Source organism: Hypanus sabinus, chromosome 23, assembly GCF_030144855.1.
Source record: "Hypanus sabinus isolate sHypSab1 chromosome 23, sHypSab1.hap1, whole genome shotgun sequence".
Classification (NCBI taxonomy): domain Eukaryota; kingdom Metazoa; phylum Chordata; class Chondrichthyes; order Myliobatiformes; family Dasyatidae; genus Hypanus; species Hypanus sabinus.
The window spans coordinates 44,094,512-44,114,193 of record NC_082728.1 but is presented as its reverse complement, the minus strand read 5'-3'; the positions used below and the strand labels follow the sequence as shown (position 1 = coordinate 44,114,193).

At 37.6% G+C, this 19,682-nt stretch overlaps 1 protein-coding gene across 9 annotated transcripts in view; it reads right to left on the bottom strand.

Moving 5' to 3' along the window:
• The window catches only part of map2k4a (mitogen-activated protein kinase kinase 4a), a 151,625-nt gene that overhangs the window by 87,542 nt on the left and 44,401 nt on the right, over window positions 1-19,682 (bottom strand). For 4 of the 9 annotated variants that reach the window (XM_059948797.1, XM_059948798.1, XM_059948803.1 and 1 more), the window contains exon 2: window positions 2,347-2,379. The exons of the other annotated variants lie outside the window; for them this stretch is intronic. In XM_059948797.1, the coding sequence (XP_059804780.1) occupies window positions 2,347-2,379 (33 nt within the window). The remainder of the gene's footprint in view (window positions 1-2,346; window positions 2,380-19,682) is intronic. 9 annotated transcript variants of the gene reach the window in all.

The window sequence follows — 19,682 nt, the reverse complement described above, 5'->3', positions numbered from 1 at the left end:
AATCCACCCTGCTGTGCTGGGTGAGAAGCTGACAGTGATGCAGGTGGATGCTTCCCTGGTGTCGTGGATTATTGATTACCTGACTGGCAGACCACAGTACATGCACTTGCAACACTGTGTGTCAGACAGAGTGGTCAGCAGCACTGGGGCTCCACAGGGGACTGTCCTGTCTCCCTTTCTCTTCACCATCTACACCTCAGACTTCAACTACTGCACAGAGTCTTGCCATCTTCAGAAGTTTTCTGATGATTCTGCCGTAGTTGGATGCATCAACAAGGGAAATGACACTGAACACAGTGCTACGGTGGGAAACTTTGTCACATGGTGCAAGCAGAATCATCTGCAGCTTAATATGAAAAAGACTAAGGAGCTGGTGGTGGACCTGAGGAGGGCTAAGGCACCGGTGACCCCTGTTTCCATCCAAGGGGTAAGTGTGGACATAGTGGAGGATTACAAATATCTGGGGATACAAATGAATAATAAACTGGACTGGTCAAAGAACACTGAGGCGGTCTACAAGAAGGGTCAGAGCCGTCTCTATTTCCTGAGGAGACTGAGGTCCTTTAACATCTGCTGGACGATGCTGAGGATGTTCTACGAGGCTGTGGTGGCCAGTGCTATCATGTTTGCTGTTGTGTGCTGGGGCAGTAGGCTGAGGGTAGCAGACACTAACAGAATCAACAAACTCATTCGTAAGACCAGTGATGTTGTGGGGGGGGGGGGGGGGGGGGAGAACTGGACTCTCTGACGGTGGTGTCTGAAAGAGGATGCTGCCAAGTTGCATGTCACCTTGGACAATGACTCCCATCCACTCCATAATGTACTGGTTAGGCACAGGAGTACATTCAGCCAGAGATGCATTCCACCAAGATGTAACACTGAGCGTCATAGGAAGTCATTCCTACCTGTGGCCATCAAACTTTACAACTCCTCCCTAGGAGTGTCAGACACCTTGAGCCAATAGGCTGGTCCTGGACTTATTTCCACTTGGCATGATTAACCTATTTTATTTAATTATTTATGGTTTTACATTTCTATATTTGTTCACTATTCTTGGTTGGTGTGGCTGTAACGAAACCCAATTTCCCTCGGGATCAATAAAGTATGTCTGCCTGTCTGTAAAGCAGCTGGCCCAATTAGCTGATGTTTCACGAAAATAGTAAAAAAAAAGGTATAAAAAAGACCAACTATTATTCAATCGAGTAACAAATTATGTATTTAAATGAAATACATTATAAGTTAGAAAACTATCAAAACCACACTGTACTATAAAACTGTAGTAGTTCCTAATTGTTATCTTTGGGGGAATTCATTCAGTGTACACTGATGTGTTCTTTTAATTGACTGTAAATTAACAAAGTCAGTGCAGGCACCCTAGTGCAAATAGTGGACTGCCTTCAAACAGGCTTGACGACTTCATCCTCCAAGTCTTCATTTTAATTGCAACATTCAGATAATTGTTGGTACCTTCAAATTCTTCATAATTCCTAATGAAGTTCTGAAATTGTTTCATTGTCACTCCCAGCCGTTTCTGGCATGTCCAAGTCCGAATGCTTGAATCCACAGTGAGCAAAACAGTTCTGAATTGTCTTAGTGCTCATTACACACCAGCAACTATCAGTGACAAAATTACTGCCTTTTGAACACAAACACCCAAATGATGCTATTTAAAAACTGTTCGCTGTGGGTGCAATGTCTAAGGGCCACATAACATGCACGCAACTGACACTAGCTAGAAAACGCTTAGCAACAGTGTTCTGCTCCAATTAAACAGCCTGGAGTTGTAACTAAACACAGGGAATTCCTGCTACTTTGTTTTTGTTCAAGAGTTGCCCCGATTAACCAATGGCCCCCATTAACCGGAATCCACTGTATTCCAATCTAATAATCTTTTCAGTTTACCAGAATGAAACAAATACATTTCTTTGGGGACATGGTAATCCCACAGTTAGTTGATAAGACTTCTAACACTTTTGAAAAGGAGTGCAATGGCAGACCTTTAATGGAGTAATTGCACGGCTCTTCAGCTATAAAGCTAAATATTCTTTCTTTCAGTTCTTAAATACTGGAAATTGTATATTCGCCTGCCATGAAACGATATATCCAAGTTTCAAATGGCTACTGGTACACAATTTGACATAAGTGCCAATTTCAGAAAGAAACCGACAGTTTGCACTTTGCACTGAAAATAAAGTCAGTCTTGACATGTTACCACATTACTTAAGGCCAGGCAAGTTGCAGAAAAGAGAAAGTGCTTGCTGAACCAAAGTTAGTTGAAATGGCAGCAGAAAGATACCCACTACCCAGTTATCAGTCAGAAACAAGTATCATGAAATAGGAGCTTACTTTGCTCTTTTCCACAGACGCTTAGCTGAACTCCTAAAGCAGAAAAAACAAAAACTTCTTTTAGAAACAATTGCAACAGCGAATTTCCACAGCTACCATTGTACCTGTTTGAGAGATCACTGAGGTTCTTGCCATAAAATCTGATTACCTCAACTGAAACACAACTGCTGGCATTATCTGGAACAGGGGAAAGATCAGAGTATTCAATATACAGCAGACCACTTTCCATGTTACAAGTTAATGGCAGAACAATTGTTCAAATTGGGTAAATTATTTAAAAAATACTTCATTATATTAATGAATCTACGAAGAATGAATATGGAATACAGGTTTCCCCCACTATCTGAAAGTAGAGCGTTCCCATGAAAGCTTTCGTAAGCAGAAATGGCATAAAGCAAAGAAGCAATTACCATTAATTTGTATGGGAAACATTTCTGAGCGTTCCCAGACCCAAAAAATAACCTACCAAATCATACCAAATAGCACATAAAACCTAAAATAACACCAACATATAGTACAAGCAAGAATGATATAAATACACAGCCTATATAAAGTAGAAGTATGTACAGTGTAGTTTTACTTACCAGAATCGGGATTTAGCCAAAAACTGATTTGTAGAAAAAAAAATCGGCACGTACACACATGCGTACACACCTGCCCATGCAAGGCTTCACGGTCAAGGTAGTCTTTCTTGGGGTAAACACAAGTTTAAAGTGGGTGCCTTTTATTGTAAAAGTGAAAATTCTCTACGGATTTCTTTCGGTTAGCAAAAACAGGTACTAATGTAGGTCTTTCGTAAAAGTGAAGTGGCGTAAAGCAAGCTTTCGTAAAGCGGGGGACACCTGTACATTGCAAGTCTCATGCTTTAAAAGTGTAACTGCATTTTGACCTGCATTGTGCAGTTTTTATTACCATTCAAAATAGTTGATAAATTATCAATTCATTATGCATAAATCAATTATCTTTGGCATATTTGATACATGGGTGGTAGCTAATGAATCATCATTCATTAATATAAAATGTCCAATTTTATGCTGGTAACCATTCATAATGAGAACAAATCATTTCAAAGAATACAAGCACTATTCCATTCTAACTCCAGTTATATTGTTTAACTTAGAATCTCAAATTAATAAATTCACATCTGTACAAGTTTTTAAAACATTACAAGTCAACAATTTGAGACAAATGCAAAATGAAAACGTGACAATGAAACGCCAACATATTATTCTCTAACTATTCCCATACACGTATATTAACTTTGTTGTATTTTTAACATGGTCAAAAGGGCTAAGGCTTATTACTTACAGGAGTTGAGGCACAAACTAAAAAACATAATAGGACAGGAGATTGGGAAATTGAACTTTGATTTCTGGAACATGCATTCAAATCCAGCATATATCAAAAGGTATACTGGGTAGCTCCATATATCAATATACTCTATCCCTGTGAACAAGTGATTGTGGCACTAACGATCCAGAAAAGATCTTAAGTTTACACAAGTCTTAAGAATAATTTCATGTTATATCTCACCTTTAATCAATGCAGTTCACTCAGAAAAAAGCTATTACAGTTGGCCCTCCTTATCTGCGGGGGATTGGTTCTGAGACCCCACACGGATACCAAAAAACATGGATGCTCAAGTCCCTTATTTAACTTGTCTCAATGTGGTGGGTCTTTCGGACCCAGCGGAACCCTGGACCTTACTTAACCTGTCTCAGTGCGGTGGACATTAGAACCTGGTGCAGCTCTGAATCCGCAGGGTTTCTGTTCACGAAAATAATCACGATCACGATTGAAAATAAAGTGAAAGTAATAAAGCAATCGGAAAGAGGTAAAATGCCATCGGTCAGTGGAAAAGTGTTAGACTACAGTTGGTCAACGATCGGAACAATTTTAATGGAGCATTTGAAAGGCCCTGCCCCAATGAAAGCTGCAATTATTACTAAGCAATGCAGTGGTTTAATTATTGAAATACATATGTTTAAGTGTTTTATATGCATAGAAAGGTAAAATATATATTATGACAAACGTTTTACGAACTGAGGCTACATTGTACTGGATGTACTTGTCCCGACTTCAAATCCAACTAAAGGATGGACTCAGGAATGGAACTCATTCACAACCCGAGGACTGCCTGTACTTTTAAATCATCTCTTGATTACTTATAATACCTACTACAATGTAAATGCTATGTAAATAGCTGTTATACTGTATCGTTTAGGGAAAAATGACAAGAAAAAATGGTCTGTTGGGTTGGTCCGCGGTTGGTTGAATCCATGGATGTGGAACCTGTGGTTAAGGAGGGCCAACTGTATATTGGAGTTTAAACATATGGCAAAGTGATGACCTTTAATCAATATATTCAAGAACCAGCAGGTAAAGAAATTTGGCCTGAATTACAGAACTTGAGTCCTGGCGTTCTTGTTTTAAGATTGGAGACAGCAGAGAACACAAGGTCAAGCAGTAATCTGGAAGAGATGCTTAGAACATGGGGCCATTGAACTGGCAACCAATATAACTAAACAGTTGTGAAGGGCAAACAGAACACGGTGTTTTACACAAATTATGGGAGGTAGGTGTTTTTTTTTTACAATTATGGAATAGTAATCTAGACTGTAGATCACTGGATTATAATTCATGGAAATTTTTAGTTTAAGTTAACTAACACTGCTCATTTTGGTTATTTAACATCAGCAAAATAAAAAACCCTCAATTGTTAAAGTATTTTCAGGGCAGAATAAAGTTTTGCTTATTTTTGTTAATGATGTGCTCCAATTATAAATGACTTTAGCCATCACCAAAATAAAATGTACCAGTACTTTCAAATCAAAGTAAATTGACCTAACAAACGTAGGTAAGGGCTTCTCTTTTGCTGATCATTGGAGCCAGAGAAATCCAGCATGGAAGCATACTCTTTGGCCCACCAAGTCCATTCCAACCACCCACCACCCATTTAATCCTACATTACTGCAAACTGAGTTTGTATTAAATTGGCATACCAAACAATGAACTTTATTGATAATACATGTTCATTTCATAGGATCCCTCTTTGGAGCACAGTACATTACCAGGCTACCATTAAAATTCTTTTCCAAATGACAATACCTGTTGTAATCAGTCTGAGAACCTTTAGTTACTAAAAATACCAAATACAGCAAAACAATTTCTCACAAATGCTATGTACAAGTGAAATATGTAGTCGTGTACAAATCTAATTATTTGTTCACTTTATAAGGAAACTACCATGCTCTCAATAGTCAAAGTACCTTCAGAATGCAGTTTTAATTCAACTTATTTTAAGTACCCTGGATGTCAGATATTGAGGTTCAAAAGGTTCATTTATTATCCAAGTAGACAACTCTGAAATAATTCTTCTCCAGATAGCCAAGAAAAAGAAAGGCAGCATGATCAGCAACCTCTAAATCTCCCTTCCCCGCACAAAAAAAAAACGAGAAGGATCAGGTGAAAAACACAGAATATGAAAAACTAAGACAGGAAAAAAAGTCTATCATCCAAGTCCATATCTGAAATACAGAAAACCTGGGTAACATTCACAATCAGCCTAACAAATCTACCTGAAAGCAACGTAAAGCAATCACTGGACAAGTTTTGTTATCATTCCAAATATGGTTGAAAATTCACTTCTGACAAACATCCTTTAATAGATCAGAGGTGCTATTATATATTACTCTTGTATTCCATAAAGCTATCAGAGTGAGTACAAAAATTAGATTAGGCTTCAGTTATACTGGCATTGGTGAAATAACACATGAAGTACTATGTAAAGCATTAATAGCCTTCTTGCATAAGGCCATGATACATTGGAAACTGTTCAGAGAAGGCTTTAGTCATTTTAGAAATGGGCAGGTTTCCTTAGGACAAAAGGTGATGCTTGCGTCTGTTGGAGCTTAGAAAATGACTCAAGAGCTGAGAAGCTTATTTTTGCTCAAATGTTCATACGTTACTTTTTTGTAGAGATACGTCTATATAGTTTGAAGGACTTTAAAAAATATATTCTCATAAATTATCAAACATATTGGTTCTTACAATAAATCAAATCCATGGCACATTTTGTCTCATTCAGCAAATACTGAGGTTGGGTTGGGGGAGGGGGTATGAGGCATTCAAAAGAGTGGATACGGAATGGAGATCTACGAACCAGTTGAAATGAGAAATTTTGACCATATTTCAGTATCTAATTAAGCTTGTGGAATAAAATTTCAGCAAATCTGTTACAAGAATCTTTATAAATGGTAGCAGAGAGTGTAGTAGTCATCTCTAATAATTCATTTGAAAATACTTATGTATCAACATTTGTCAGATCTATCAATTTTCCTCAGTAGCATCATGGATAGACAAGTAGTGAAAGTGGCTACTGGGACACAGGCCTTCATCAGTAATGCATCAAGTAGGGAAGTTAAGTTACAGTTGCAGAACACACTGTTGAGACTACATTTGGAATATTGTGTTCAGTTTTGGTCACCCCACATTAGAAAATTGTTGTTAAGCTCGAAAGAGTACAGACAAGATATGAGGATACTGACAGGACTCAAGGACTTAATTATAGGGAAGAGGTTGAGCTGCCCAGAACTTTAATCACTGAAGCATAGGAAAATGAGGGATGATCTGAGATGTATAAAATCATGGCAATAGAGTGAATGTTTTCATCTTCACCCCACCCCACTTCCCCGCCCCACCTTCCATGTTGGGGAACCAAGAACTAGAGGGTATATGTTTAAGGCGAGAGAGAAGATATTTAATAATAAGGACCTGAAGGGCAACTTTTTCACTCAAAGGATTAGATGGAATGAGGTTCCAAAGCAAGTGGCTGAGGCAGGTAAAAGGCACATGCATGGGAAAGGTTAAGAGAGATAAGGGTCAAACATAGGCAAATGGGATAAGACTAAATGGGTATCTTGGTCAACATAGACTGACTGGCCCAAAGTCCCTGCTTCTATGTTGTATGACTATAACAGATCTGGCATTTGTTCACACCATTCAAAGGAGAGAGGAAGTACTTTTCTGGGGAGCAAAGTATAAAATTAGTTTGGAAAAAAAACAAGACAAAACAGAAAGAAATCAAAATGAAAAGGGAAACTTGCTTAACCAAACTAAGGATTTTTTTGTGATGACAGCAATGATATCTAGACTTGAGTGACATCTAGTACGGTTTTACCCATTAGATTAATGAATAAAATTTATAGCATGCAGCAAAATGAATGCACAATTCAGTAGAATATAGTGGTAAATAGTGCTAAAGATTGTGACAGAAGGAAGAAAATGGGGCTCACACTGAAGCACATTACAATATTAATAACTATCTTGGAATGGTCATTTTATTGCCTAATAAATTTCATTTCCCATAAAGCATTACAATTTAAAGTATACAATAATTATATGATTGCATACTACTTGAAAAGTAATAACATAATTGTGACAGAGAAGCAAAAGATCTGGGCATATAATATACCAATCACTTCCATTTGATAGATGAGCTAACATGGTTGTAACAAGAGTACTTCAAGCAACAGATTTTAATTTCAGAGCAATCCAATGGGTAAGAACATTTCTTTTTCTTTCTTTCTTTTTAAATCTTTTTTATTAGTTTTAAACAAACATAAATGAAACATGAATACAAAATGTTTGAGAGTACATAATTAATAGTTTAAATAGACATTTAGATATGTAATAATAAAAATATATAACCTCTCAAACCCAGAACATTGATAAACAAAGTAGTAAAAAAAAAACCCAAAAAAGAGAAAAAAAAGCAAAAAAAAACATTAACCAACACGGGCCATTGAATAATATTAAGTACATATACAGTAGTGCCAATAACTCCGAACCGCCATCCAATTGATTAAGGATAATATAAGTAAGGTTTAGAAAAAGACAATTCAACTCATGTGAAAATGTTGAATAAAAGGTCTCCAAGTTTCTTCATTTAACTGAAGGTTCAAAAACCACACTTCTAATTTTTTCTAAACTCAAACAAGAAATAGTTTGAGAAAACTACTGAAATACCGTTGGAGGATTAATTTCTTTCCAATTCAATAAAATAGATCTTCTAGCCATTAATATAACAAATGCAATCATTCGTTGAGATGAAGCAGATAAACGATTATTATCCGTCATTGGTAAACCGAAAATTGCAGTAAGAGGATGTGGTTGAAAATTAATATTTAAGACTTTTGAAATAATACTGAAAATATCTTTCCAATAATTTTGTAAACAAGGACAAGACCAGAACATATGAGTCAATGAAGCAACATCAGAATGACATCTATCGCAGGTTGAGTTAAGATGAGAATAAAATCGAGCCAGTTTATCCTTAGACATATGAGCTCTATGTACAACCTTAAATTGTATTAGGGCATGCTTAGCACAAATAGAGGACGAATTTACCAATAATAAAATTTTTTCCCATTGCTCAGTAGATATAGGACAATGCAACTCTTCTTGCCATTCCTTCTTAATTTTTTCTGATACATCTAACTGTAAATTCATGATCATCTTATAAATGATGGCTACTAAACCCTTTTGATAAGGATTAAGGGCTAAAATTCTATCTGGAATGTCCAATGGACATTCTTTCGAAAAAGACTAACTCATTATACAAAAAATTTCTAACTTGCAAATATCTAAAAAAATGGGTTTTAGGTAAATTATATTTATTAGATAGCTGTTCAAAGGACATAATGTTATCATCCAGAAACAGATCACGAAAACATGTTATACCTTTTGTTTTCCATAAAAGAAAAGCTTGATCCATAGATGAAGGCCGAAAAAAATAATTAGATATTGTAGGACATGATAAAATAAATTTATTCAAACCAAAAAATTTATGAAATTGAAACCAAATTCGTAATGTATATCTGACTATAGGATTAGTTATCTGTTTATTCAATTTGAGTAAAGAAAAAGGAAGTGAAGATCCTAAGATTGAAATCAGTGAAAAATCTTGCAGATTTACATTCCAAATTTACCCATTGTGGGCAAGTAGCTATAGTCCATTCTTGTGTCCAGAATATTAAATACCGTATATTGACTGCCCAATAGTAAAATCTTAAGTTTGGTAAAGCCAAGCCGCTCTCCTTCTTAGGCTTCTGTAAATATTTTTTACCCAATCTAGGATTTTTGTTCTGCCACAAGTAATAAGATATTTTAGAGTCAATAGTATCAAAAAAAGCTTTAGGAATAAAAATTGGTAATGCTTGAAATAAATATAAGAATTTAGGTAGTATCATCATCTTAATAGCATTAACTCTACCAACCAATGACAAAGATAATGGAGACCACCTAATAGCAAGTTGCTTAATTTGATCAATTAAAGGTAAAAAGTTAACCTTAAATAAATCTTTATGTTTTTTAGTAATTTTAATACCTAGGTAAGTAAAATAATCTGTAACAATTTTATATGGTAAATGTTTATAAGGGTAAGAACATTTCAAAATCAGATTTAATATCACTGGCATATGCTGTGAAATTTGTTAACCTTACAGTAACAGTTCAATGAAATGGAGAAAAATAAATCTGAATTACAGCAAATATATGCCCACTAAATAGTTAAGTTAAAATAAGTTGTGCAAACAAAAAAACAAAAGTAGTGAGGTACTGTTCATGGGTTCAATGTCCTTTTTAAAAAAAAGGAGATGGCAGAGGGAAAGATGTTCCAGAATCACTAAGTGTGTGCCTTCAGGCTTCTGTACCTCCTTCCCAATGGTAACAATGAGAAGAGGGCATGTCCTGGGTGGTGGGGGTCCTTAATGATGGATGCAGCCTTCCTAAACCACCACTCCTTGAAGATGACTTGGATACTACAGAGGCTGGTACCCATGAAGCAGCTGTCTAATTTTACAAGTTTCTGCAGATAACTTTGATCTTGTGCAGTAGCCCCACCTCGCATACCAGTGATACAGCCAGTCAGAATGCTCTCCAAGGTATATTTGTGGAAGTTTTTGAGTGCTTTAGGTGACAAACCAAATCTCCTCAAACTCCTAATGAAATACAGTTGTTGTCTTGCCTTCTTTAGAGCTACATCATTATGTTGCATTTAGGTTAGGTCCTCTGATATTTACTGACCCCCAGGAACTTGAAATTGCTCAACTCTCTCCACCTCTGATCCCTCTGAGGGTTGGTTTGTGTTCCCTCATCTTAACCTTTCTGCAGCCCATAATCAGCTCTTTGGTCTTGCTAATGTTGAGTGTAAGGTTGTAGCTGCGAAACCACTCAACTGGTGTATCTTGCACCTAATATGTTCTTTCGTCACGATCTGAGATTCTGCCAATAATGGCTGAATCATGAGCAAATTTATAGATGGCATTTGAGCTATGCCTAGCCACACAGTTATGGGTTTACAGAGAGTAGTGCAGTGGACAGTGGAGTAGAGCAGTGGGCTAAGCACATGTCCCCATGGTGCTTTTTATGCTAAATGCATCAAACATGTCAAACAGGCTAGGTCTCTTTTCTATCAAAAAGATAGAGCTGACTTAAAGCAGCTTAAAAATAATTTCAAAATGAGTAAAATGGAAAAGTAACCATTTCCAGACAGTCATTATTAAAAAAAAAGAAACTTCACTTAAACTTGTGAGAATGTGGAACTTGCTGTCCAGGGAGTGGTGAGGCAAAGCCTGCTGATGCAGTTAAGGATAAGCTAGATAAGCATGCAAGGAAGCAGCAAACAGCATGTTTATCCTGATTGGGTTGGATAAGAAAAGAGCCTTGAAAGAAACAAATATTGGCAAGGACGGGTTGTCTGAACTCAGCAGTGTTTATTGTGTTGTACATTTGATGTAATTTCAGTATGTTTAATACTAATAATACTAATATGTTTAATAAAAAGTGTACTTTTTAAGGCTTAAAGTGTTTGTGAAGTTTAATATACTTAGACATGAAAATTATTGCCCATATTCTGTATATTTGAGTTTAGTAATACATTTTTCTATTATTGGATTTAATATAGATTTAGAATAACAGCTTTCTCAGGAAAGGAAATTAAAGCACAAAGGTGTAATGTTAAAATGAAAGCCACCCATCAAGATTTAAATAAGCATATTGTAAAAATCAGTCCTCTGACTAAAAAATATTGGATAAACAAGAAATTCTGCAGATGCTGGAAACCCAAAACACCACACACAAAATGCTGGATGAACTCAGCAGGTCAGGCAACATCTATGGAAATGAATAGACAGTTGACATTTTAGGCAGAGACACTTAAGAACTACAAAGGAAGGAGGAAAGATGCTAGAATAAAAAGGAGGAAGGAGGATAGCCAGATGGTGAGACGTAAAGCGAGGTGGGCGGGAAAGGTCAAGGGTTGAAGAAAGAATTTGACAGGAGAGAAGGACCACAGGAGAAGAGGAAGGAAGAGAGACCCAGTGGGGAGGTGAAAGGCAGGTGAGAAGAGGTAAAAGACCAGAGTGCAGAATGATAGAGTGGAGAGGGAGAGAACTTTTTTTAATATACCAAAAGGAGAAAAGACGGTATACACAGTGTGTTTTTTTTAAAAATTATTTGAGACACAGCACCAAAAAAACTCTTCCACTCCTTTGAGTCACATCACCCTGCATCCCTGATTTAACCCTAGCCTAATCACAGGACAATTTACAATGACAAATTAACCTATCAGACAGCATATCTCTGGATTCTGGGAGGAAACAGGCACACCTGAAGGAAACCCACGCAGTCACAGGGGGGATTGTACAAACTCCTTACAGGCAGTGGCAGGAATTGAACCAGATGACAGGTATTGTAAAGAGTTGTGCTAACCAGTACACTATTCCTCTGCTCCTCCACCCAAAGGGTGGCCTCATTGTGGCACAAAAGGCAGTCATGGACTGACATGCCAGAACAGGACTGGGACTCAATTAAAATGTTTGGCCACCAGGAAGTTCCTGTAAAAAAGACTATTCACTTTTCTCAGTTCCTTCATCTCTGTCGCATCAATTCCCAGCTTGAGATTCTCCTTCCCAGGAGATCAATGTTGTCCTCCACTGTCAAAGAACTGGGTTTCCCTTCCTCCACTATTGATGCTGCTCTCATCTCATCACTTCCATTTCCTGACCATGTGCGCTCATCTCATCTTTACACAGGTTTAATGGTGATAGCATTCTTCTTGTCCTTATCTCCCACCCCATGAACCTCCACATCCAACTTCCACAATCTCCAAAGGGATCCTAGCACCAAACATCTTTACCTCGCCTTCTCTCTGCTTTCCACAGGGATTGGACCCACTGGAATTCCCTTGTCCATTCATCACACTCCACTAATTTCCACCTCTGCGCTTATCCCTGCAGAGGCCAAAGTGCTAGACCTGCCCAATCACCTCCTCCCTAACCTCCATTCTGGGCCCCAAAAAAGGCCTTCCAGGTGAGGCAACACTTCCCCTGCGAATCTGTTGGGGCCATTTATTGCATCTGGTGCTACTGGTGCAGCTTCCTCTACATTGGTGAGACTCGTCATAAATTGGAGGATCTGCTGCACTCCATCCACGAAAAGCAGATCTTCCCAGTGGCCAATCATTTTAATTCTGACTACCATTCCAACATGTAGGTTCATGGTCTCTTCATGCCAAGATGAGGCCGCCTTCAGGGTGGAGGATAACACTTTATATTTCATCTGGATAGCCAACAAACTAATGGCATGAATATCAAATTCTCCTTCCAGTAAAAAAAATCCCTCCTCCCCTCTTCCCATTGGCCTATCAGCTCTTCCTTCACCCCCCTCCCCCGGGTCCCCTTCTTCCTTTTCTCCTATGGCTTACTCTCCTCTTCTATCAGATTCCTTGCTCTCCAGCCCTTTACTTTCCTACCCATCTGGCTTCACCTATCACCCTCCAAGTCATCCCCCCCCCCACCCCAATCTTTTTATTCTGGTGCCTTCCCTCCTTTCTTTCCAGTCCTGAAGGGCCTCAGTCCAAAACATCAACCATTTGTTCATTTCCATAGTTACTGCCTGACCTGCTGAGTTCCTCAATTATTTTGTATGTGTTGCTATGTATGTTGAGTAACAAAATTGATATGGTGACTCATTAGGTTAAAAACTAAAACAGGCAAAGGAACTGAGCTACAGATGATTGAAAGTGTAATGGAATGGAAGAACAAGTCATTTAGTAAAATTAAATTTGGAAGTTAGGAATAAAAATATACATCGCTCTCTGGGCCAGAGCAGGGCACTCCTACTCCCAATTGAACGGGTTCACTCTATATTTTGTAAGAATTTCTCACAACTAAAGCATTTTTATTCAATTTATCTACAATCAAAACTCAAACCACAATCTAAAGAGACATACATAAGGACATGTATCACTATGCATTCAGTAACTATTACAATTTAAAAATAAATTCTTTAAAATACACAGTATTTGTCTCAGTTGAAGTAGACTATATTAAAGTACAGCTTAAGATACAAATTAGTCTGTATTCTAATAAGACAGTCTAATAATGCCATATTTAGGTTGAATGGCATTATTTAAAAGGCAGGTAACATGCAAATTCATTTTAAGGAACATATTAAATTTGAGAATTTCTTGTTAAACATAATGAAGTCAGATTACTGTAAAATTATTTTGGAAAAGTAATAACCTCCATGGTGTAACAACCTGCATATAACAGTGACACTGATGCACATTACTTTAATAATAATGGAACTTCTAGGATTTGCACCATTATAGAGTATAGGAAGACATGCCAATTTCATATCCCACAACTTACTGTCTATGCAATTCTATAAAATTGTGATAACTTGGATCAATTGATACATTACCCTTTTTAAACTATGGCAACCAGTGCTACAATTTAAAGGAGTTAAAGCTTAGAGATTCAAAACCTGTGTTGGTATTATCCATAAGAGTTAGAAAAATGTGCATTAAGTAGAACATAACTTAATTTCATCATTATCAGTATTTTCATCAGTTTAAGTTGTCAAGGATTTTCATTTCACATCAACATTAAAGACACTCAAGGCCTACTCATTACTAAAACTAATGAGTACTGTCATGGAAGGTGTCTCATACTATTGACAAAACTGTTATGTTACACTATTAATAAAAGTCTGCAAATTTACTGACATTTAATTTACATATTGGGATGGGTCTCCCAAGTTGGCGTTCTAAGTAATTATACTATTTTACCTAGAGCCTACAAATACATTTAACCTCCTTAAACAAGATAATTCCCGTTCCAACAATGAAGGCAAAATGGAGTAAAACTGAACAAATTGCTTGCTTTGAGTGTCAACATTATAGCCGTAAGTGCATGTACTCCTAAACTGATAGCTTGACTTTTCAGGATCATACACAAAAAAGAACAAAAACAAATACCCATAAAAATGTTCAAATGAAAAAAATATTGCTTCTTTCTAAAAGGATAATACAGCTATTATATCTTACTAGCTTTGAGAAACTTTAAGCTAAACAAGACCACCAGATGTAAAATCGTGAACTTTACTCTTCAGAAAAAGACATTCTTAGGAAAGCTGAGGTCAGTCTTTTGAACTGGTCTGTCATTCTCGTTGATCTCGGCCATCTCCATAACTCATAACTGCAGAGAGACTTTAATTGGACAAGAGTAGCCATTGTTTTTAACTTCAACAAGACAGTTCCAGATTTCAAGTAGTTTCCAATAATATGCTCCTGCCCAAAGATGTCTTCTATTTCTACTCATAAATTTACTTAATCATCTTAATCGCCAATCATCCCTTCATCTCCTATATTCGAGCTTTTTAAAAATTCATAAACATGACTGCTGAAGAAGGGTTTTTGCCCAAAACAGTGACTGTATACTCTTTTCCAGAGATGCTGCCTGACCTCCTGTACTCTGTGTGTTGCTTTAAAAAAAATTGTCTGCATAACATGTCCACATCATTTAATTATTTTATTTTATGCAGGAAATTTGATGTTTGCCCCTTCCTTATCCATTACATTCTTCCCAAAGTGTGGTGCTGGCAGAGCTGAATACAGTATTTTCAAAGTTTGAAGTAAATTTAATACCAAAGTATATATACACATCACCATGTACAACCCTAAGATTCACTGTCTTAAGGGTACACTCATGAAATTCATAAAATAACCATAACAGAATTAATGAAAAGCGGCACCAACTTAGACATTCATGAGAATGTGCAAGACACCAAACACTGCAATATAAAAAAGGAAATAATTATAATAAATAAATAAGCAGTAAATACTGAGAACATGAGATGAAGAGTCTTTGAAAGTGAGTTCATAGGTAGTGGAAACATTAAGGATGGGGCAAGTGAAGTTACCCTGATGGTTGAGGGATCGTAACCGTTTCTGAACCTGGTGGTATGAGTTCTGAGGCTCCTGTACCTTCTTCCTGATGACAACAGCAAGAAGAGAGCATGTCCTGGGTGGTTGCGGTCCCCGATGATGGATGCTGCTTTCCTGCAACAGCATTTCATGCTCAATAGTGGGAAGGGCTTTAACTGTGATTAACGGCCATATCCACAAATATTTGTAGGATTTTTTGTTCAAGGGCATTGGTGTTTTCATACCAGGCTGTGATGCAGCCAGCCAATATACTTCCCACTACTCATCTATAGAAGTTTGTTAAAGTTTTAGATGTCATGCCAGATCTTCGCAAGCTCCTAAGGTAGTATATGTGCTGCGTGCTTTCTTCATAATTGCACTTACATGCTGGGCCCAGGATAGGTCTTCTGAAATAATAACACCAAGGAATTTAAAGGTGTTGACCCTCTCCACCTCTGATCCTCCGATGAAGGCAGGCTCACGGACCCCTGCGTTCCTTCTGAAGTCAATAATCACTTCCTTGGTCTTACTGACATTAAGAGATTAGGCAGCAGACACAAAATGTTGGAGGAAATCAGCAGGACAGGCAGTATCTAATGAAAAAGAGTAAACAGTTGACATTTCAGACCAAGACTCTGTCAGGGTCTGAAAAAAAGATGAAACTCATTGCCTACAACAGTGGTGTCATCAGCAAACTTGAATAAGTCATTAGTGTAGAGTGGGGTGCACCTGTGCCAATGGAGATCATGGAGATGATGTTCTCAATCTAAACTGACTCTGTCTGCAAGGAGAAAATCGAGGATCCTATTGTGCAAGGAGGTACTGAGGCCACTGGATTATTGATTACTTTTGAGAGGATGATAAAGAGCATCCAGATGTATGCATCCTTGCAGTCCAGATGTTCCAAGGTTGAGTGAAGAGCCAGTGAAATGGTATCTGCTGTGAACCTGCAGCTCTGGTAGGCAAATCGGACCAGATCCAAGTCAATTCAACTCCTGCCTGAAAAATGTTTCATCACCAATCTCTCATAACACTGCATCACAGTGGATGTAAGTGCTGCTGGATGATAGTCATTGAGACAGGTCACCATATTCTTTTTAAGCACTGGTATCATTGAGAACTGCTTGAAGTGTCAGACTGCTGAAGCAAGAGGTTAAAGATCTCAGTGAACACTCAAGTCAGTTGATCAGCACGCGTCTTTAGTACTTGGCCAGGTACATCATCTGGGCTGGATGCTTCTCATGGATTCACTCTCCTGAAGGCTGCTCACACGACATCCTCAGAGTCTGAATCACAGGATCTTAGGGGGCTGACTGAGTTCATCATGGTTCCTCCATGTTTTTACGGTCAAAGTGAGCATAGAAGACATTGAGGTCATCTGAAAGTCCTACTGTCACCAATGTCACTTTATAAGAGGTGATAGTAAAGGGAATAAGAGTTTTTCCAATATGACTGCCATATAGTTTATTTCAATTCCTACAAAACACTAAGCCATAACGTGTTACATACTAACATCACAAAAGTAATATTTGAATGCATCTAAACCATAGTCTTAAAAAGCTCTAGTGATTAAAGCACAGATTATATTCAGAATAAATATATACTGCCTTTATTTACAGTCACTCCATTTAAAACTCTCAATATCCCTGTAACTGCTAAGACATTGAATTGTGTCCAGTAAGTTTGATTAAGTGATCTCTATGCATTAATTATTTTTCCTTTTACCCTCACCACGTACTCTTGAATGCACGTACTCAATGTCTATACTTAAACCTGAAAAGTCAGATACCATTCTCTTTAAGATCTTGCATCATTAAAATCAAATTCCCCAAGCTTATGAACAGATGATTAATTTGATGCCAATATTGCATTTATATGTGCAACTAATTTTCACATATTAACTTATCCATTGATCATATTCAGAATACTATTTTCTCCATGAGTACCCCTATTTACTCACACTATCTTGTATCAATCATCTTGAGCAAATCAGTGACCTCACCTTAGTTGAAGCTGAGCAATAAGGGTTAAGATAATGTATGCCATTCACCAGAAGTGCAGTAGTCCTAATTTTTTTTTAAGTTTTCCATCACAAAGCAACTTTCCCCACCCTCAGGATCTTTGTCTGGACTGAAGAAAGATTTCTGTTTGAATGATTCAATTTAGTAAAACAAAACAAACATGTAATAGGGACAATTTTACCCTCCAAAGAGGCAAACAGGGTGGCTACACTTTCATTACAGAAGAGATAAAGAAAGCTTCTTTTATCTTACAAATTATCAAGATAATTAACAGCTCTACTCAAACTGCTCTACCAATAACTGACAGAGGCATGATTGCATAAAACAGGAATTAGGAAACTTATATGGTGGGATGATGCAACATTGTTTTAAAGACAGAGACAGTAAAATCATGGAATTTCTCCAAAGCCGTAAGTCACATATGTCGGATGGAAACCTGACTCCAAAGGTTTTGGTGAGGGGGAGGGGAGCAGTTAGCAGGGAAGAGCTCCCGCTATTTAATGCTCCAAATGGAGTTTGTCATAAACAGCCTCTGACAGCCAAGTCCAGCTCCTGGCCTTCACATGTGGCTTAGCTACTAAGCCCAGCTGAACCACTTTTACTGGCAATGAAGGGGGCAAAGAAAAACTCCAAGTGCCTTTAAACTAGTCATTCAGGGTAGATGGGGTTGGCAACTCACCTAGAAGTAAAACTCTGTTCTCAAATCTCCACTACCTTTCAGCAATACCCACTCATGAGAAAGGCTTCAGAAGAAAACTCAAGAAAAATCCTGAGCTGACACTGCTGATGCCTATAATGCCTCCTCCTCAGCAACTATGATTAATTTAAACCTAACCAAAGTCATCAGGCTTAGTCATCATATAAGCTCTACTAAAAACTTAAATCAGTCATTAAATCAATCAGTTTAGCCTCATCTATCCCATCACTGTCACATTCTATAGTTCAGAATCCTTCAAGTTCACCAACTCGACTACTGTGCATAGTTCCATCCATATAGCCATCGTTTTCTTTATGGCACTGGCCTTATACTTCCTATTCATTGGCTATCAATCATCTTAAAATACTTTTTATTAAATTTAAGGTCCCTCTAGCCATTTTTGAGTTATAGAAACTAAAATTGATCTTTAGATACGTGAACACCACAGCCTTTATTAGCTCTGTTAAATTATTTTAGAGTTCAATGCATTTCCTCATGCCACTGAAGTATCACAGGACATTCTCTACATTAAAAAAATATTAATGTAAGTAGTGATTGATGTCCATGAAGTCGGCATGACAATTAACAAGTTTAGCTTGAGCTGAAGCTGAGTTTGCAAAGCACACCCACCAAACTGAAAGGAAAAATGGTTTGACATGCGAGGGGTGATTGATAAGTCAGTGGCCTAAGGTAGAAGTAGTTCAATTTTAGAAAACCCGGTATATTTATTTTTCCTACACTTACACACTTAGTTCAGCGGTCGTGGAGCACACAGATCCCCTCTTTGTAGAAGTTGGCATCTTGGGCCTCCAGAAGTGATCCACAGCAGGGGTGACTGATAAGCTCGTGGCCTAAGGTAGAAGGAGGTGAGTTATTAACTTTAAACTTCCTGCATTTTCACTCAGAGTTGAACTGCACATGCATGTAACAAGAGCTGTATAACTCGTATCCTTCTACCTTGGGCCATCAACTTATCAATCACCCCTGCTGTGGACCACCTGGAAGTCCAAGACGCTCTCATTACCTGCACTTGCAGTTCAACTCTGAGTGATAACGCAGTAAGTTTGAAGTTAATAACTTATCTCCTTCTCCCTTGGGCCATCAACTTATCAATCATCCCTGTTGTGGACAACTTCTACAAAGAAGGGATATGTATGCTCCATGACCACTGGACTAAATGTGTACATGTACGAGGGGACTATATTGAAAAATAAATGTGCCAGGTTTTCTAAAATAGACTCCTTTTATCAATCACCCCTTGTACGATGGAAAAATATTAATATACAAAAATTACATTTTTTTTGAAAATTCTCTTTAAGAAGTCAAATTGAAAGGGAGCCTTCTGTTT